The following is an 18579-nucleotide window of genomic DNA, read 5'->3' as shown; positions in this document are numbered from 1 at the left end:
AGACGAAATGAGTGGTTCATAAGTTTCATAAAGCTTAAGTGGATGTTTGTAGACATGGCAACGAAGCGGGTCGGGGACAGATTTTGTCTCCTCCATCCCCGCACCCGACTAATTGAAGAAAACCCACACCCGCATCCGTTTCATAGCGGGTGTGAAAATTATACCCCATCTCTGGCCACAACGGGTTTCGGGTTTCCCCGCCCACACCACACTCATTTATATATATAAAATTATAAACTTAAAAAATCATATCTATTATAATTAATATAATAAAATAATTATTATCAAATAATAATAAAATAAAAAAATTATTTTATATAGAGATAAGATTATAATTTTTAATATTTAAAAAAATATTAAATATATTTGATATGTATATGTATAGAAAATTCAAAATTTACTCTAATATTACTTGCAGGGCGGGTTTGAGTGCGGGTGCGGGGTGGATATCCCGCACCCGTCCCCGCACCCGTCCCCGCACCCGAAATTTAATTTCGAGGAAAATCCGCACCTGCACCCGCACCCAATCAAAGCAGGTTTTCCCCACCCAAATCAAACGGATTTAGGTGGGTATCTGCGGGTGTTGATTTTTTTGTCATCTCTAGATGTTTGAGAGTTTGGTGTCATTATACTTGATTGTCGTTTTATTTTCTATTTCGTCTTTCAAAATTCAAATGTAAAATTTATTTAAAGACAAATCAATGAGGTGATTCATAACTAATATTGACTGAAATTTCTTTTTATATTAAAGCATCAGTATTAATGAAATGCTATAATCGAATATACTAATAAAAAAAAAAATAGTATTCCTTTCAAATTTTTTTAATTAAATTTGATCCTCAAAACTTAAAATATAGATGGTACTTAAATAAACATCATACTAGTGTTTTTAACACCAAAATGAAGGTGTTTATTTAGTTATTTAACTTGGGATTAAATAGAGGAGGTGACATTGTAAATGCTTTTAGATTAAGTTAGACTTTAAAAATTGAATATTTTTGTTTGGTCTATTTACCCCAATGGATCAAGAATATGTGAAATTTTCTCTCCTTAAACACAAATTTAGAATCAAAACTATAATTAAAACTAAAAACAGCCAAAACCAAAATACAATTTTTTTTTTCCAAAACTCATATATAATGTGATTACAATTACAAAACTCAAATCTATTACACTCTCATTTAACAAACCAATTACATTCTCATACATCATGTTTAAATAAAAATAAAAATATCCCGAAAATATGCAAAAATCTCTCAACTTCAATACAAACATAATCATCACACACACAAAAAAAATGAAAAGCTTTAAGTATTACATATCAATATATCCAAATTGCTAAGACTTGTTTCTTATGGAAATGGAGGACTAAAACCAAAAATACAAAATCCAACTCCACACTGGTTTATTTATTGTTCCAAAACTGACATGAAAAGATTTATAATTTGTCACCTTTATCAGTTGCCATTGGAACCTTAGTTAAAATAGCTGTAAGAAGATCAAAGTAGAGAGGAAATTGTGCAACAGCATAGAAAGTCACAGGTAAACAAGTAGCTCCATAAATTGGAAACATCACCGATTTATATTTATGATTAAGCAGAAAAAAATGTCCAGTGCAGAACGAAACAAACATCGAAGCAATCGACACGAAAAGAGAGCTTAACCCGAGAAGAAGTTTCAGCGGCAAATCTCTTCGAAAATCTTTGGCTTGTTTCCGAGAAGTTAGAATCGAAAGGAACATGATTAGGCCAGTGACAGAAAAACAAAGACCAACAAGCGAAGAAATGGCGAATATATCGAATGCAGGTTTGCCTTCTAGTATTGGTCTGCCTTCATCTGTTGTTCCGCCAGGGACAGCGCTCGCTGTGGCGAAGGAAACGCCAGCAACGAGCGCTGCCACGACGGAGCAGGATTCAGATGTCTCTTTTAGCCAGTCGCTGCTCTCTTTTATAAGCCCTTCGTGTGTTGTTTTGAAGATTTCACCTGATGTTTTGCCATTCTTGTTGCTTCTGAAATAGAAGTGCTGTGGCACAAGGCTTTTGACATACTGATCCAAGGAAAAAAAAAAGGACAAATGGATCAACATATATAAACATTTTCACTTGGAAAAGAAAAAAAATTACTATAGCTTTTGCAGGAAATTTCTCAAAACAAATTCTGCATGATTTTACGATTACCAAAAAATATTATAAGCTTATCTAGAAATTTATTGAGTTTAATTTTGATACATAGTCTCTTTGCACAAAATTAAAATTTTAGATTGTCAGCAAATCACAATCAATCATATGTATGATTAGAAGTAGTTATAATTAAAGTTAAACATTTTTAATGATATGATTAATATGCGTGATTGATTGACATCATAAAAAAAATCTTTATCACAATAAAAATGTGTTGTAATTGTGTTGCATAATGAGATGTAAGCATAATTGACTAAATTATGTGATGAAACATTGGATATTCTTTCTTTTATGTTTTAAAGTTTGTGGATCTTCTTTTCTTTGAGAAGGGTATTCTAACAAATCTAATATAAAAATAAAAAATATGTAAAAGAATAAAAGATTTGACATACGATTGAAATTGTATGTACCTGAAACCATTTAATATCCCACATCATTTGCAAGGCAGAACCAGCAATCTGCCAAGGTTTATCAGTACCATCAGCAGCCAAATGCAATATAGTATTCTCATCGTCATCAGCTACAAGTATCAAATTATTCCAAACTTCTGGTTTTGAATGCATAATCATTCTCAAATTCTCAACAATAACTGGTTGCCTATACTTCACTGCAACATGCAACACATTTTCTTTCTTTGAGTTTGTGTTATGTATAGCACTTGGTACTTTAATTAAAATTTCATTCACCATTTCAACTATTCCATTTCTAGCTGCTACCAAAAAGGGTGTATCTTTTTTACCAATTTCATTTTCAGATTCTGTTTCTGGTTTTCTAAAGCATTCCATTCTGCTTGTATTTCCATCTCGTTTCCATTGAGGAAAAATGTTGTACATCTCAGGATCAATTTCTATGTCAGTTGGTCTACCACCACTTCCTGTGAATGCTTCATAAGGTCTTTTCATTAATGCCTTCAATAATTGACTACTCCATTCATGCTTCTTCTTTGCAATCTTCACATCCTTTAACTCTTAAAAAAGGAACATTAATTGAATCAAGACCAATTAATAATTATTTAATAGTCTTGTTAAATTATCATCCAATAAATAAATTTTTATAAAAATAATTTTTTAATTAGATGCATGTGATAAAAAATATAGAAATGACAATTATATAAAAGTAGCCACCATATACAAAACATATATATGTACATACCTACTCCTGAAAGGCCAAGAGTATGAACATATGTAGACTTAACAAATCGTTGAAGGGTTTCATAATTTGGTGGCAAAAATCCAACTTGATGTTTCTCTGATTTCAATAGTGGACGATTGTCATTTGATGGATTTTCAGCGTCAAACTGTTTCTTCTTTTTTGAAATCTTTGTTCCTGACAAAAGATTTAACAAATATATATTTGAAATTAATACACTAAAAATATTTTAACCATTAATTAGTAATGTAATCTCATTTTTATTGAAAAGTTAAGTTAGTAAACTACAATTATAATAAATATATATTCACTTGTTTGAATCCTCGATCAATATTAATGCAGAGTTATTGAATCTAAAATACATAATTAATTAATTTTTTTTCTCTTAAATCAAATAACTCTGCAACATGGATAATTGTACAGAGGATCCAAATCTCAAGCACCTAATAAGATTACAAAAAGGTCATAAAAGCTTATGACATAAGCTAATTCCTTCTTTTGACATGCTTAAGTTATAGTATCTCTTTTGGGGAACCAATGGTAATATATTTGATGTTGTATATGTGAAGACACATTAAAGCATATATGTTGGTAAATATTAAGTATCAAAGTAAAAAAAATATAAAGAAAAAAATAAGAGTGACTAATAGCATGAGATTTCATATGACATACCAGTGCCAGTGCCAATGCCAGTAGCACTTAACCATATAGAAACAAAACCACATAAAGCAGTATAGTTAGCCGGAAACTTCATCTTATTAGAATTTTGATCAACCTCCATCTTTCTCAAATAATACCTCATTGTTCTTTCAGCATCCAGTTGTTCCACAATAATGCCTTAATTTGCAACAAACACAAATACTCAAAACACATATACAGTGTATTTGAATTTTAATTATAAAATTAAATATATTTTTTGTCTCTATAATATAAAATATATGCATTTTAACTTTATTCCATACATAAATTTTAATCAATTTTAGTTTCTATCATAAATTTTATTGAAACTTAAAATATATTTAATTTTTGATTATATAATGAGGTTACTTACAGTGGTATACAAGTCGCTTATACCATGAAAGGTTGCTTGCACTTTTGAAGGCTGAAGGTCTAGTGGCAAGGACTTTAAGAGGAGTAGATTCTTCTCTGTTGAAATGTGTGCTCAGGAAATCATAGTAATGTACTATTATCACAGCCAAATCTGTTCCAAAACATATATGTATCCAATTATAGCACAAATAAATGTGTAGTGTGAGAGAGAGAGTAAATTGTTTTTTTTTTTTTTATTGAACAAAAGAATAATATAATTAAAAAAAAATACAAAGAAACTCAAACACAAATAAGGTCTAAACAACACTAAAATAAGGACAAAATAAAACAAAGCAACCATCCTTATTATGGAAGAAGAGGTTACTATACCATAAGTTAAATTTTGTATATACATATTTCACATTAAATTTTTACAGTAATATAGAATTATTTTTGTTAAACAGTATTAGTAGTCATAAACTTTATATAAGTTTTTCTTTAAATGGTAAATGTTAGTTGTTAATAGTTAATTTGTGTAACAGAGAGTTGAACTCTCCACTTCTTTATTACTATGATATCTATATTTCTCTTATAAACCACCAAAACACCTTTTATGTATATAAGTTAATTCAAGATAAATAGGCATTATATACCACACCAACAAAATATTAAGGAGAATACTCAAATGATTAGTTTTAGGCTATATTTTTGCATGGTATTATATATGTATTTAGCACAAGTATAACTTATTATAAATTACCAAAATATTCTCCTCGGATTGCAGCGTGAAGAATACTATCACCATCATTTCGTACAAGATCTAGTAAAGTGACTCTCTCTTTAGAAATATGAGAAAGGTAAGCAAATGCTTGTTTTCTCCAATTAACAGCAGCTTGAAAAAGTGGTGTCTCTCCATAATTATTTTTACGACTCAACAAATATATCCTCTCATTGTTTCTCCCTATGATCCACTTACATATTCTAGCAAAACCCCTTGATGCTGCAAAGTGTAATGGTGTGTCACCACTCATATTTATCATTTCCAATGCCTTAACCCTTTGATTATCACTCACATCATCAATATTATGCACATGATGTGTCAAGATAGCATTCAAAAGCTCTTTAACCACAAATTCTTCATTTAAATCTATCGCTATGTGCAGAGCTGTGTTATCTGACTGATCAATTAAAGTTGTTGTGTGTGCCTCCTTTGGAAATTCATAGTACAACATGATCACATTTTCCCATTTACCTTCCAATGTATATTCCCCTAAAAAATCATTTACTTCTCCAGCTGAAATGTTTTGTAATATATTGTCCCTATCATCAAACATCAATGTTGTCATAGTGAAAAAAAAAATAAGGTTTTTTTCTTTCAAATGGGGTAATTGATTTGTAGTAATAATGTTACTAGATAGCTAGATTAATTTTGTTTGTGCTCCTAAATATTCATTAGCATTCATCAATTGGGGCTATTTTATAAACATAGAATCTGATGCTTCAACATCCCATGTGAATCTTGTAATGAAACTTTATTTAGATGACAAGGGAAGAATAAAATTGAGAGAGTGAATTGTAATTGATATATGATGACATATATATCTTCAAGACTATATATTAATTGATTTTTTTAATTGGAGGTGTGTAGCTAAAGAATTATGAGAGGAAACAAATCTTTACTTTGCTTGTTAACTTCAATTTGCTATTATACAGGGTAAAACGTTTTTCATGTTGTCTTGTTCCTTTTTATGAACTATTGATTTGTTTGTCTTTATATTTTTTATTTATTAGATGACACAAAGAAACAGACAAATTTCACATTATTAGATTCAATATTATATATTTATTTGAATTTGAAATTTTGCAGTTGATTATTATTTTATATGATATATATTATTTTATTTACAGACAAAAAATATTAAAATCACTTGCCTTTATTATCAATTGTGTCATACAAAATCAATTACATTAATTTAATAAATAATTTTATATCTTAAAGTGTGTGAAAATAATTCTTTGATAAAAAATTTAGTAATTTTACTAAAATATTGTGAGTTTAATTTGTATACATTGTCAATGTAAATAATTTTAGCAGTCGACAAATCATTACTATTTTGGAAGTGATTATTATAAAATTTAAATATTACTAATAATATAACTATTGTAATTAATTGAAAGTTTAATTTTTTTTACATTGTGGTATATATAAATTAAATTCAAATATTATTATAAATCTTTAAAAGACTTCTTACAGGGTCCAACACTTTATGAAGCTTAAAGCGAAACTATGAGACATGACTTTTTCAAAAATTAATAAGTAAATTATTAATACTTTATTTAATAACTAACAAAAATTTCTTTGGCAGAAATCATGGTATTTTCAAATTCATTTTATCTATATTTTTTCAAAGAATGAAATAAGACCTTTTAATGGTTCTACAACAACATCAAGATGTAGAATTTTCCATCTTTTAGTTGAAGAAAAAATAATGTGTATATTCATTATACACTCCAAGAACTTATGTCTGCAATGTGCTCACTACAACTAGAATATATATTAAATTTAAATCATATATATATATATATATATATATATATATATATATTTAATGTATTAATCTTATGAATTGTATAGTTATAAAAAAAATAAATGCGATAAAAGATATTGTAGAGTGTGTAATTAAATGAGTATTTTTATGTTTAAACAATGATAAAAAATTGTGTATAAAATTTGTACCATTTAGCTGACATTTGATGGTGTATGGACATAAAATATTAACCATGATGCAAAAGATAAATTATATAATTGATAATCATAAACTCTATTTTTATTAAAGTATATAAGATATGTAGGAATTTTTAAAATTTTAACATTTTTTCCTACAAATTAAAATAATTTTGAAATAATGCTCACGAAACATTGATGGTTTGAATTGAGAAAGCATAAGGAATAAAGGAACTCAAAATGTCAAATATCATATAAGGAAAATTATTTTGTGGTTTAAAAATTTGAAAATGTTCAACGGATCCAAAATAATATATATTAGTTAAAGAAAAGAAAATGATTTGTATCAAAAAAATTTAAAAAATATTATGCCGAAAGACAAATAAAAAAAAGGGAAATAGAAGAAGAATAAAATTTAGTGGAGAATAAAATAGGAAAATAAAGTTATACAATCTCATTTATTTTCGTTACCAAGTTGAAATAATACAAAGTGTTAGGTAAAGAGCATTCGTGACAATACTTATGATAATTGATTGTCATTTTAAGTGTAATGAAAAATGCATAATAATATTATCAAAAAATGCATAATAAGAAGAAAGAGAAAATGAATCATTATTCACCATTAAATGAAATAATTGTGGAAATGATTGATAACATAAAATATTACTGACATAAAATGAAAGTAATGAAAAATAGTTTTTTTTTTTAGTAATAAAATAATTTACTATTTTGTACCCAAAAAAACAATTTACTATTTGAAAAAATTAAAAATATATTTTAGTATATAACCATATATAACAATATCAATATCTCAGAAAATATATAAATTTATCTCTAAGTCCATATCAACAATGGTATAATTATATCTCTCTATTTGATTTAAATATTAATTTTAATTATCTAATAAGTGACATGTAATAAAGGACATACAAATTTTTATATTAAAGTATATAAATAGAATTAAAGCTCAAAGATGTAAACTAAAAAATGTAAAAATTATCACAGAATTTGTTTATCTAAAAGAAAAAAGTTTGAAAGTATGTAAATAATATATATGTCATTGTCTTCCTATTTCGAGATATATAATAGCTTACACTAATTATATTAATGTATTTATTTGTCGAGAAACCAAGATGTAAACTAAAAAATGTAAGAATTTTCACAATTTTTGTTTATCTAAAAGAAAAAAAAGTTTAAAAGCGTGTAAATGATCATATATACCATTGTCTTCCTATTTCAAGATGTAAAATAACCATACATAACAATATCAATATTTTAGAAAATATATAAATTATTCTCTAAGTCCATATCGACAATGGTATAATTATTCTCTCTATTTGATTTAAATATTAATTTTAGTTATCTAATAAATTACCTGTGATAAATTTGTATATTTTATAGATCTCACTAAAAATAACTATTTTTTGTTAAAAGATTTTTTTTCCAGTGATGGTACTATGTAATATTTAATTTGAAGAAATTAAATAATTGTAGAAACTAAAAATGTGGGGTATGTCTATCTCATAGACATGAACTATCTATTATTGTTCATCTAAGAAAATCTTAGAGAGTTAAGTATTATACTTTTTGACTCGATATATTTAAAAGTTATATGAGAAATTTTAGTATCACTAAAATTTAAGATATCTGTATTGATGTTAGAAATATGTTTCAAATTTAAACTTGTATAACCATAGATGTTTTGAGTTTCAATGTATATAACCATACATATATTATGTAATTAAATATAAATCATAAAAATATATTTTAGTATATAATCATACATAACAATATCAATATTTCAGAGGGCATTCAAATTTTTCTATCGAAGTATATAAATAGAATTAAAGCTAAAAAATGTAAACTAAAAAATATAAAAATTCTCACAATTTTTGTTTATCTAAAAGAAAAAAAAGTTTGAAAAGCATGTAAATGATATATATGCCGTTATCTTCCAATTTCGAGATATAAAATAACTTACACTAATTATAGTCATGTATTTAATTGTTGAGAAACTAAGATGTAAACTAAAAAGTGTAAGAATTCTCACACTTTTTGTTTATCTAAAAGAAAAAAAGTTTGAAAGCATGTAAATAATCATATATGTCATTATCTTCCTCTTTCGAGATATAAAATAACTTACACTAATTATAGTCATATATTTATCTCTTGAGAAAATCTTTAAAATGACCCAATATATTAATTAAGGGTTAAAACCATAGAAAGAGAAGAACAATTATCAATAATGATGAAAGAACAATGAATGTCGAATAACTGATATTTACCGTATTATAATTTGTAACTTATGACATATAAATAGTTCTACAAAATATTATATGAAAAAAATGTAATAAAATTTGTGCTAAAAACAAATTATAAATATGATAATAAGAAAGAGAACGAGTGCTTGTTAGATGTGTCACATTAGATTTTTTTGATATGACAATATTTGAATGAGGTAACAATGTTTGATGACATGTCGTAATAGGATGTAGGAGTCTATTTTAATATATATATATATATATATATATATAATAGAAGGACTCTATTTTAATATATATATATATATATATATATTAAAATAGACTCGTACATCCCATTACGACATGTCATCAAACATTGTTACCTCATTCAAATATTGTCATATCAAAAAAATCTAATGTGACACATCTAACAAGCACTCGTTCTCTTTCTTATTATCATATTTATAATTTGTTTTTAGCACAAATTTTATTACATTTTTTTCATATAATATTTCATTTGCCAATTTACTTATACTAGAAGGAGCATTAAATAATTGCAACAAAAACAAAATATTTTATTCAAATATTGAAAATAAACCAACCATCTTCCACATATTTCTTAGTTGGATAACTTTTGAATGTAAAGTGATAAAGAAAAATATCTTGAAAATTCATTTTAGGTAAATCTATATCAATAAATTTAACAAATGACATTTTTATACCAATAAATCTTTCAATATCAACTACTAATTGTAAATATTCTCAAGTTTGCATGTTCTTTTTGACCCTTTTGTGATTCAATAAAACATTTGGGTTTTTGTTGTTGTTCTAAGTTTTAAATATGTTTAAGTTGACATTTATGTCTTAAATTTATTTATTAAATTAATATCATTAATATTGTAAAATATCTTTTTTTATAATTGATAATGAAATCAATTGATTTAATATTTGTTAAGATAATGTATGTTAAATTTATATAAAATTTTATTATTTTTAGTTTTCAAAATATTAGAATGCGGAAATTTCATATTAATTTAATTTTTGAGGCCTTTTAATTAAATATAAAAATTATTTTTCAAGGATGCTTTGCTGGCCTTCCAATGGGCTAGCACTGACTTCATTTTAAAATTTGTCTCAAACATGTGTATATGTTATGCTGGCTCTAAGAGTGCCAAAGAGTATAAATAACCAAACATTATTGTCATATTATTTTTTATTTTATACGAAATAACATTTTTCTCTTATTAAAAAATATCATTTTTTGACTTCTCTCTTTTTAGAGCACATTTTGAGGTTAAGAAAAATGACTGAAAACTCATTTTTAGTCCGTGGAAAAAAATTGTTAAATTTAAATTCAATTTCTCAAAAAATTAAAGGTAATTTTTAATTTTTGAGAAAAATTAAACCAAAACAATTTAGTATCTATTATCTTTACACTTAGTTTGGTTGATGGAGAAAAAATAAAGAAAAGAAAATAAAGTCAAAAAAGAAGAAAAAAAATAGAAAATAAGTTGATTATTTAGTAATTAGTATCAGAGAAAATTAAAAAAAAAATATACATAGTAAAAAAATATTTGTATTTATAAAATGACACATCAATGTCTTTAAGAAAAAAAATAGATATAATAGAAAAATAAAAATAATTTTTTTACTACAATCGAGAAAGAAACTTATAAAATATAATAATAATAATAATAATAATAATAATAATAATAATAATAGTAATAATAATATAAATAATGAGTTAAAAAAGAAGTATTTTACCATGTGAAAATATTTTTTTTAAAAACTGTATGATCATTTTAACTTGCTAATTAGTATTTTAAAAAAAACTTGTTAATGAAAAGATGTGAGGCTCAAAGTGGATCATAATTCATAACACGATGTACTTGCCAATAAAAGAGCATTTATATAAATAATAAAAATAATCCTTTCAATATTTTCATGGTTTATTAAAATACTTCACTTCACATATCTCTTATCTTTTTTTATTTTCATGTTGACAAGTCAAATTAATACATATTTTAAAAATAAAAAATATTTTTATAAAATAAACGAACTCTAAAATTCCAAAAACTAAAATAGTTCACATCAAAACAACTAATTTAAAAAAAAAATACAAATCAAAATTAAAAAATTTAATCCATGTATACCTTGTCAAGCCACCTTAAAATTTTCTAGCTCTTTATTTAACTCACATCAATAAAAAAAATGTTCAATTTTTTTAAAAAATCAGTGACTATGTTCTCGGATTTAAGAATTAGGAGATTGAATTTCCAAATAAGTAAAAATTGGAAGACTGGATTTTAAATTAATTTATTATGTGTTATATCAAAATTATTTGTTTGATTTTTTTTTTATAATGTTAATATATATTTAGTATATTACACATTATATATGTTGATATTATTTTGTTTTTAATGTTATTTAGACAAAATTTGTAACATTATTTGATATTACATAATATATAATTATACGTGAATAAAAATTTAATAAAACAATTTCATTCAAACTGCACATAATCAAATTGAATGGAACTTTTTTTGCAAAGCAATTCAAGAGTCAAAGCACAATGTATATGGAGGTATATATAGAGGTCTAACACATATTTTAATATGATATTTGATAAAATTTATAATAGTATTTTAGTAAATTATTAAATTTTTATTTATTTTTTATACTTTAGAATATAAAATTATTTTTAAACAAGATTTTATTAGTTTTAGTTCTAAAAATATTAAAATGATGTTTTTTATTAAGTAAAAACAAATTTTAGAGGCGTTTAGTAAATAAAAAAAAATCATTTTTTTTAAACGCTTAAACTGATTGTAGATGAATATTTTTATTTTAATTAATGTGTTTCACATACACCCGCTTTTTTTAAAGACAATTTTGTTATGAAATTTGTGAGAAAAATGTTTAAAGTATGAATGTTATTTCTGCAGGAACAAAACCTCATATTTTTGTTGAAGTACTTAGAATGATATATTTGAAAGACATTTAAAAGATGTACATGAAATTTATATATTTGAAAATGATAGCACTCAAGAATGTGGAAACACTTCCTCCAAACAAAAAGACTATTAAACACAAAAAGATTAAATATTACTTAGATAGACCTATTGATTGTTTTAAAAGTAAAACTTGTTATTTTGGTGAACATTTCTTATTGTTGACGATGTCAAGTGTTGGTAACTTCATCAAATGAATGCTTACAATACCTTTTAACACAATGAGCTTGATGAAGAAGCATATATGAAACAACCCCTAGTTTGAAATCTAATCAAGTGTAATGTTTACATGAGTCTCTATACAGCTTAAAACAAGTGTCTCACTATTGGACTCGTATATTCTCTCTTGTAATATGATTAGATCTGACCTAAGGGTGAAACCACTAAAAGAAGTGTTTTATGCCTCACTTCAGAACTTTATGACTAGCAAATACATCAAGTTCAAGAAGCCCGAATTACTCTTGTGTTGCATGTAGGGGAGAACGTACAGAAAAAATCAACGATAGGGCATATACAAATGCTATGTTAACGCCTCTTTTTCGTCCTTGCAAAATAGAGTTGGAATTGGAATGTGTATTCATGACGATAGTGGTAATTTTGTTATAGCAAAAACTGTGGTAGGTGAAGTTTATGGATTTATTCGTGATTTGCAATGGGTTCAAGAGCTTCAAACAGAATAAGTCGACTTCAAGTTGGACTCCAAATGTGTACTCCCTCCATCTTCGATCTTTGGTCCTTTAAGCATTTGACTTTTATCTTAAAGCTTTGGTTCTTTTAGAAAATCAAGATACAATTAATGATATTATTTTCTTTTGTATCCTTTAAAATCCAAAAGTATGTATTAAATTAATTTGGTTTTTACTTAATGAATGAAGGGTATAAAAGACTAAACAAACTTAAATTTATTACTTCTTAATACTGTATCTAAAATTAAAAAAACCAGAATCCAGGGACGAAATGAAGTAGTCAAGTTTCATCGAGCTTAAGTGGATGTTTCAATTTGGTGCTCTTATATCTAATTGTCGTTTTGTTTTGTATTTCGTCTTTCAAAACTCAAATATAGAGTTTATTTGAAGGCAAACCAACGGAATAATTCATGCTCTTGGAGAGATAATCACATCTTTAAGTAGTCAACACATCTTTATTGAAATTTCTCTTTATATTGAAGATATTATTATTAATAAAATGTTAAAAAAAAAAATCATATTCATTTCTATTTTTTTAATTAAATTTGACCGTAAAAAATGAAAATTTAGAAGGTAGTTAAATAAACATCATACACCAAAATGTGGATGTTTATTTAGTTATTTAACTTGGGAATAATGTGACATTGTAAATGTTTTTAGGTTAGATAAGATTTTAAAAATTGAGTGATTTTGTTTGGTCTGTTTACTTCAATGGATTAAGAATATGTGAAATTTTCTCGACTTAAACACAAATTTTGCAACAAAGCTATAATTAAAACTAGAAACAACAAGAACCGAATAGATTTTTTTTTTCCAAAACTCATATATAATGTGATTACCATTACAAAAGCTCAAACCTATTACATTGTCTCATTAAACAAACCAACTACTGCAATACAAACAGAATCAAAAGCTTTAAGTATTACATGCATATTAATATATCCAACTCCATATTTGAATGAAACAATTTTTAATTAAACCTCACTTATTTATGGGTCGGTCCATTCATATAGAAATGAAAGACTAAAAAAAAAATCCAACTCCACATTGGTTTATTTATTGTTTCAAAAATGATAAAAAAAACATTTATAATTTGTTACCTTGAACAGTTGCCACTGGAATCTTAGTAAAAATAGCTGCAGCAAGATCATAGTACAGAGAAAATTGTGCAACAGCATACAAAGTCACAGGTAAACAAGTAACATGATTAGTCCGGTGACAAAGAAACAAAGACAGACTAGCGAAGAAATGGCGAATATATCAAATGCGGGTTTGCCTTCTAGTGTTAGTGTGCCTTCATCTGTTGTTCCGCCGGGGACAGAATTCGCTGTGGCGAAGGAAACACCAGCAACGAGCGCTGCCACGACGGAGCATGATTCGGATGTGTCTTTTAGCCACTCGCTGCTTTTACTTATAAGATTTTCGTGTTTGCTTCTAAAGATTTCGCCTGGTGTTTGGCTAGTAATGTTGTTGCTTATGAAATAGAAGTGTTGTGGCACAAGGCTTTGGATATACTGATCAAGGAAAAAAAAAGAAAAGCAAATGGATCAACATATATAAACATTTTCACTTGGAATTGAAAAATAAATTTACTATAGCTTTTGCTTCAAGGAAATTTCTCAAAACAAGTTTGGTATGATTTTACAATTACCAAATAGTGCTTATAAGTTCATTTACAAATTTATTGAGTTTAATTTTGACATAGTATCTTTGAATAAAAATAAAACTTTACTCTGTCAACAAATCAATACTTTGAATAAAAATAAAATTTTACTTTGTCAACAAATCAATACTCACTTAATAATATGTATGATTAAAAGTAGTTATGATTAAAATTATAATTTTTAATAATACCATTAATATATGTGATTGATTGACACCATAAAAAAATATTTATCTTAATAGAAATGTATTGTAATTGTGTTACAGAATGAAATGTAAGCATAAATGGTTAAATTTTGTGATCAAACACTATATTCTTTTTTTGTATGTTTTAACGCTATTGTATCTTCGTTTTTTTTGGACCACATGTGCTCTAACAAATATAATTTAGAAAAAAAAAATGTAAAAGAATAAAAGATTAGACATACAATTGTAATTGTAGATACCTCAATAAATTGAGGAATACACCCAAAAATTTATTTACAAAAATAATCATTAGATTCACAACTAGCCACTTACACGTATGATGTCGTACATAAAAGTTAAAGAGGTACATGCATGTGTTGTAACTAGTGTGATATCCGTGATGCACCGATAAATTGATCTAAGAATTGTTATACAATAGATTATAACAAAATTGGTTAATAAAATAAATATAGAAATCAATATTCATGCAGTCCAATTGTAAACAGGCTACTGACACAAATACAGAATATCATATACCGAAGAAAAAAAGTTATGATAAGTAAGGAGGGATAGTCTTATACAGATTTATTTCATTAATCACCTAAATTATTTTATTAACAATTAATATAAAAGTCATTAATCACTTATTTAATTTATTATAAACTATTAAAACGTAAAAGGAAAAAAGATGAATATTGTTAAAGTTATTAATTTTTAAACGAAATTCTGAAGAAGAAAAAAAGTAATCTTGTGTGCATTTTAAAAGATAAAGAGTCTAAACTGAAAAAGTTAAATAATAATTGAACTGTTAACAATAAATAAAATAAAATAAAAGATATCTAATGGGTTTTTGCTTATACTAAAGAAATATTAAACACATCATACGGGTGAAATGAAAAAACAAAATCATACAAATAAAAAATATAAGCGACTAAATTTTTAGAAAGCAAAAAATTTAAGTGATGTTTTGTTGTTGTTAGTCATATTCTCTTATCATAATAGGGATATATGAGGAGAGAGTTCGATTTGGTGTTTTGTTTTTTAATCGCGTAAACAAAACATTTCACATGTCCAACTCCAAAAAGAAAACAACACCTTTAAAACAAACACATTAACTTTGTCCTATATGCACCATAAAAATTCAATTCCTTCCTTTTTTGAACAGCAAAGAATCAATTTCTTTGACAATGTAAAATAAACATCCACAATACTTGGTAAGTTCACATCAACTCAGTAATCCCAAATCTAACTGAAATATTAATCAAAGTGAATATGCATATACTAAATAAGGGTACTGTTAATGAAGCATTCCATTTCTAACCTATTCTTTAGACCAAACAAAATACAAATACACTTGTCCCAAACAAAATACAAATACACCTGTCCCAAATTTTCTCTAATGCACAAATGCTATTATTTGTGAAGTGCATGCAGTTGCTAAGCTCCTTCCTAGAAATTACATTCATATCATATACATCACAAGAGAAAAGTAAATTTGAGAACTAATAGAATTCAGAAAGTGGCAATTGGTGTTGTTCCGGTCAAATTTTTAAGAAGAGAAATCAGTCACCAAATGGGTCCAAACTTACACAAGTGTATAGACAATTCAACTACGGAACTAAAAGAATATGATTATGATCTTCATTATAAGTAATTAAAAAAAGAGTGTATAAAGCATTTGATTAAAATATTAACATATTATATTAAAATCATGAACCTGAATCTTTTAATCTGAATCTTTTAATCTCTATAGTCGACTTTATGGTTCAGCCGATTGTAAATAGTTAGATTAAGAGGTAGAAAATTTATCCCTCTTAATCTAACGGCCCAAAGGATCTATCACTTTAACTGGAATTATATTAAATGTCACAATAAAATAGTTTGTGATTTATCGATAATATAAAAATTTATGAATTTGGACTCACTGCTTTGCAATGGACTATAAAGCCGTTTAATTAAGATCAAATGACTCTTGCACTGTGCAATAGTTGTAGACGATCTGTATACAAATTTTATGTATTTAGATCTTTTTCGTTGCATCGGATTATAGAATCGTTTTACTAAGAGAGATAATTTTTCTAACTCTTTAATTAAACAACTCTAAGTGATAGGAGCCGGGGAGTTAAGGAGTTGAGTGATAAAGAGGCCACATATATTTGATCGACCCACAACAAAGTATTACAAATATTAACAATTTTAATTACTAACATTAGCATTTGAAAAAAGAATAATTAAATGGTTGTAAGTATGTTGTGCCGTTAATTGGTTATAGCACAAATTTTACTCCATGAGTGGATCCAAATAACTCTTCAAATATATTCATGCAGATTTTAAACAAGTTTTTATTCTGTATATTTTTAGTGTTTGGTCCTCATGCAAGTCTTGGTCTATAAATACCACACTACCAAACTCAAACATGCACAAAACAAAAGAGCAAGATAGAAAGTGAGCTAGTTACTTTTAAGTTTAAGAGATGAAGAACTTCTCAGTTATCAACTTGGAGAGACTCAATGGTGAGGAGAGAAAAGATACTATGGAGAAAATAAAAGATGCTTGTGAGAATTGGGGATTCTTTGAGGTACTTTCAAGAACACAAGAAAAAATATTTTACTACAACTTTAATTTTTACAATACATTCCCCTCCAAATATTTGTTCATGTTATTCATGTTATATAACTTTTCTTATTGTTTTTTTCCTTATTAATATTATATTGCTAGAATGTGTCTCGTGCGTTGCGTGTCTATAGATATATTTATAATTATTGTATTGGGAATATATTATTTTGTACAAATAAATTAAAAATGTAATGATTAAGTATAAAATGAGAATATTAACATTTTCAATTTATGAAAAGTAAACGGAGAATGATTTTTTTCTATATATTTGATTTGATTTTAATTATATTATATTTACCCTTTAAATTTTTGTTTGTTTGTACCATTGTTGCTACGGTGCAATTAGTAATAATTGTCTGTGTTTGAAGAATTTTTAATCATTTATATGCAATAATGTTATAATGTTATTTGATGCAACACAATCAAATTAATTGTCAACACAAAATTAAAAAGTTAAAATTACAAAATAACTATCAAAGGATGAATGGATATTTATATGCATAACTTTTTTGTTTATATTGTGAAAAGGAGATTGTTATATAAATAATAAGAGATTGAATTATTATAATACTTTTGTATTTATAATTAATTAATTAGTAAGTTTTTCTATGAAAATATATTAGCATACCACCAATATTAATTAACAAATATAACACAAAATCAAATATCATTTATTTTAATTTTGAAAATAGAAATATATGAGTTTATATTTCCTTAATTGAATTATATAATAATTTTTTTGATAAGTAAATGTTAGAGGTTATATTAATTTTTAGGGTTTGAACTATAGAGTCTAAACCTCTTATACTAGTACATTTTTTATCTCTATATGCGTGTGAATTTATGATATTTTTGAATTTTTTAATGTATGATATTTTTGAATTTTTTAATGTCCGCCAATTGTTATTTTTTCAGCGTTCCTTTTTTTTTTTTTCAGTATTAACTTAACGTTCAATGAACTTTAACTTTTGTATAAATTTATTGATAATTTTTATGTATGTTAGTGTAACTTAGGTCATACTTTATTTACATGTATTAAACATGAATTACAATAATTACACTTGTATTGAAAATGTATAATATATTTCGACT

At 25.8% G+C, this 18579-nt stretch overlaps 1 protein-coding gene across 2 annotated transcripts; it reads right to left on the bottom strand.

Moving 5' to 3' along the window:
• Positions 1–1244: 1244 nt before the first annotated feature.
• Positions 1245–5835, bottom strand: LOC101493058 (uncharacterized). Of its 2 annotated transcripts, XM_027331694.2 has the most exons (7): positions 5119–5835; positions 4381–4530; positions 4002–4166; positions 3333–3506; positions 2920–3147; positions 2591–2787; positions 1245–2047 (listed from the first exon to the last, which is right to left on the bottom strand). In XM_027331694.2, the coding sequence occupies exons 1-7, from the start codon at positions 5702–5704 to the stop codon at positions 1439–1441; spliced, it is 2109 nt and encodes a 702-aa protein (XP_027187495.1). In that variant the 5' UTR covers positions 5705–5835; the 3' UTR covers positions 1245–1438. The 2 variants fall into 2 exon arrangements, with proteins under 2 accessions (XP_027187495.1, XP_012568565.1); XM_012713111.3 differs by having other exon boundaries at positions 2591–3147; positions 5119–5832.
• Positions 5836–18579: the final 12744 nt, after the last annotated feature.

The sequence above is a fragment of the Cicer arietinum genome, chromosome 2, assembly GCF_000331145.2.
Source record: "Cicer arietinum cultivar CDC Frontier isolate Library 1 chromosome 2, Cicar.CDCFrontier_v2.0, whole genome shotgun sequence".
Taxonomy (NCBI): Eukaryota; Viridiplantae; Streptophyta; class Magnoliopsida; order Fabales; family Fabaceae; genus Cicer; species Cicer arietinum.
This window is presented reverse-complemented; position numbering and strand designations above follow the sequence as displayed.

Excerpts from the sequence above, each read along its gene's own strand:
- LOC101493058 (XM_012713111.3), bottom strand. The coding sequence starts at position 5,704 with ATGACAACATTGATGTTTGATGATAGGGACAATATATTACAAAACATT. Across the intron at positions 4,167-4,380 it reads TAAGCGACTTGTATACCACT|GCATTATTGTGGAACAACTG; the intron begins GTAAGTAACCTC and ends TTGCAAATTAAG. Across the intron at positions 3,507-4,001 it reads TGGCATTGGCACTGGCACTG|GAACAAAGATTTCAAAAAAG; the intron begins GTATGTCATATG and ends ATCTTTTGTCAG.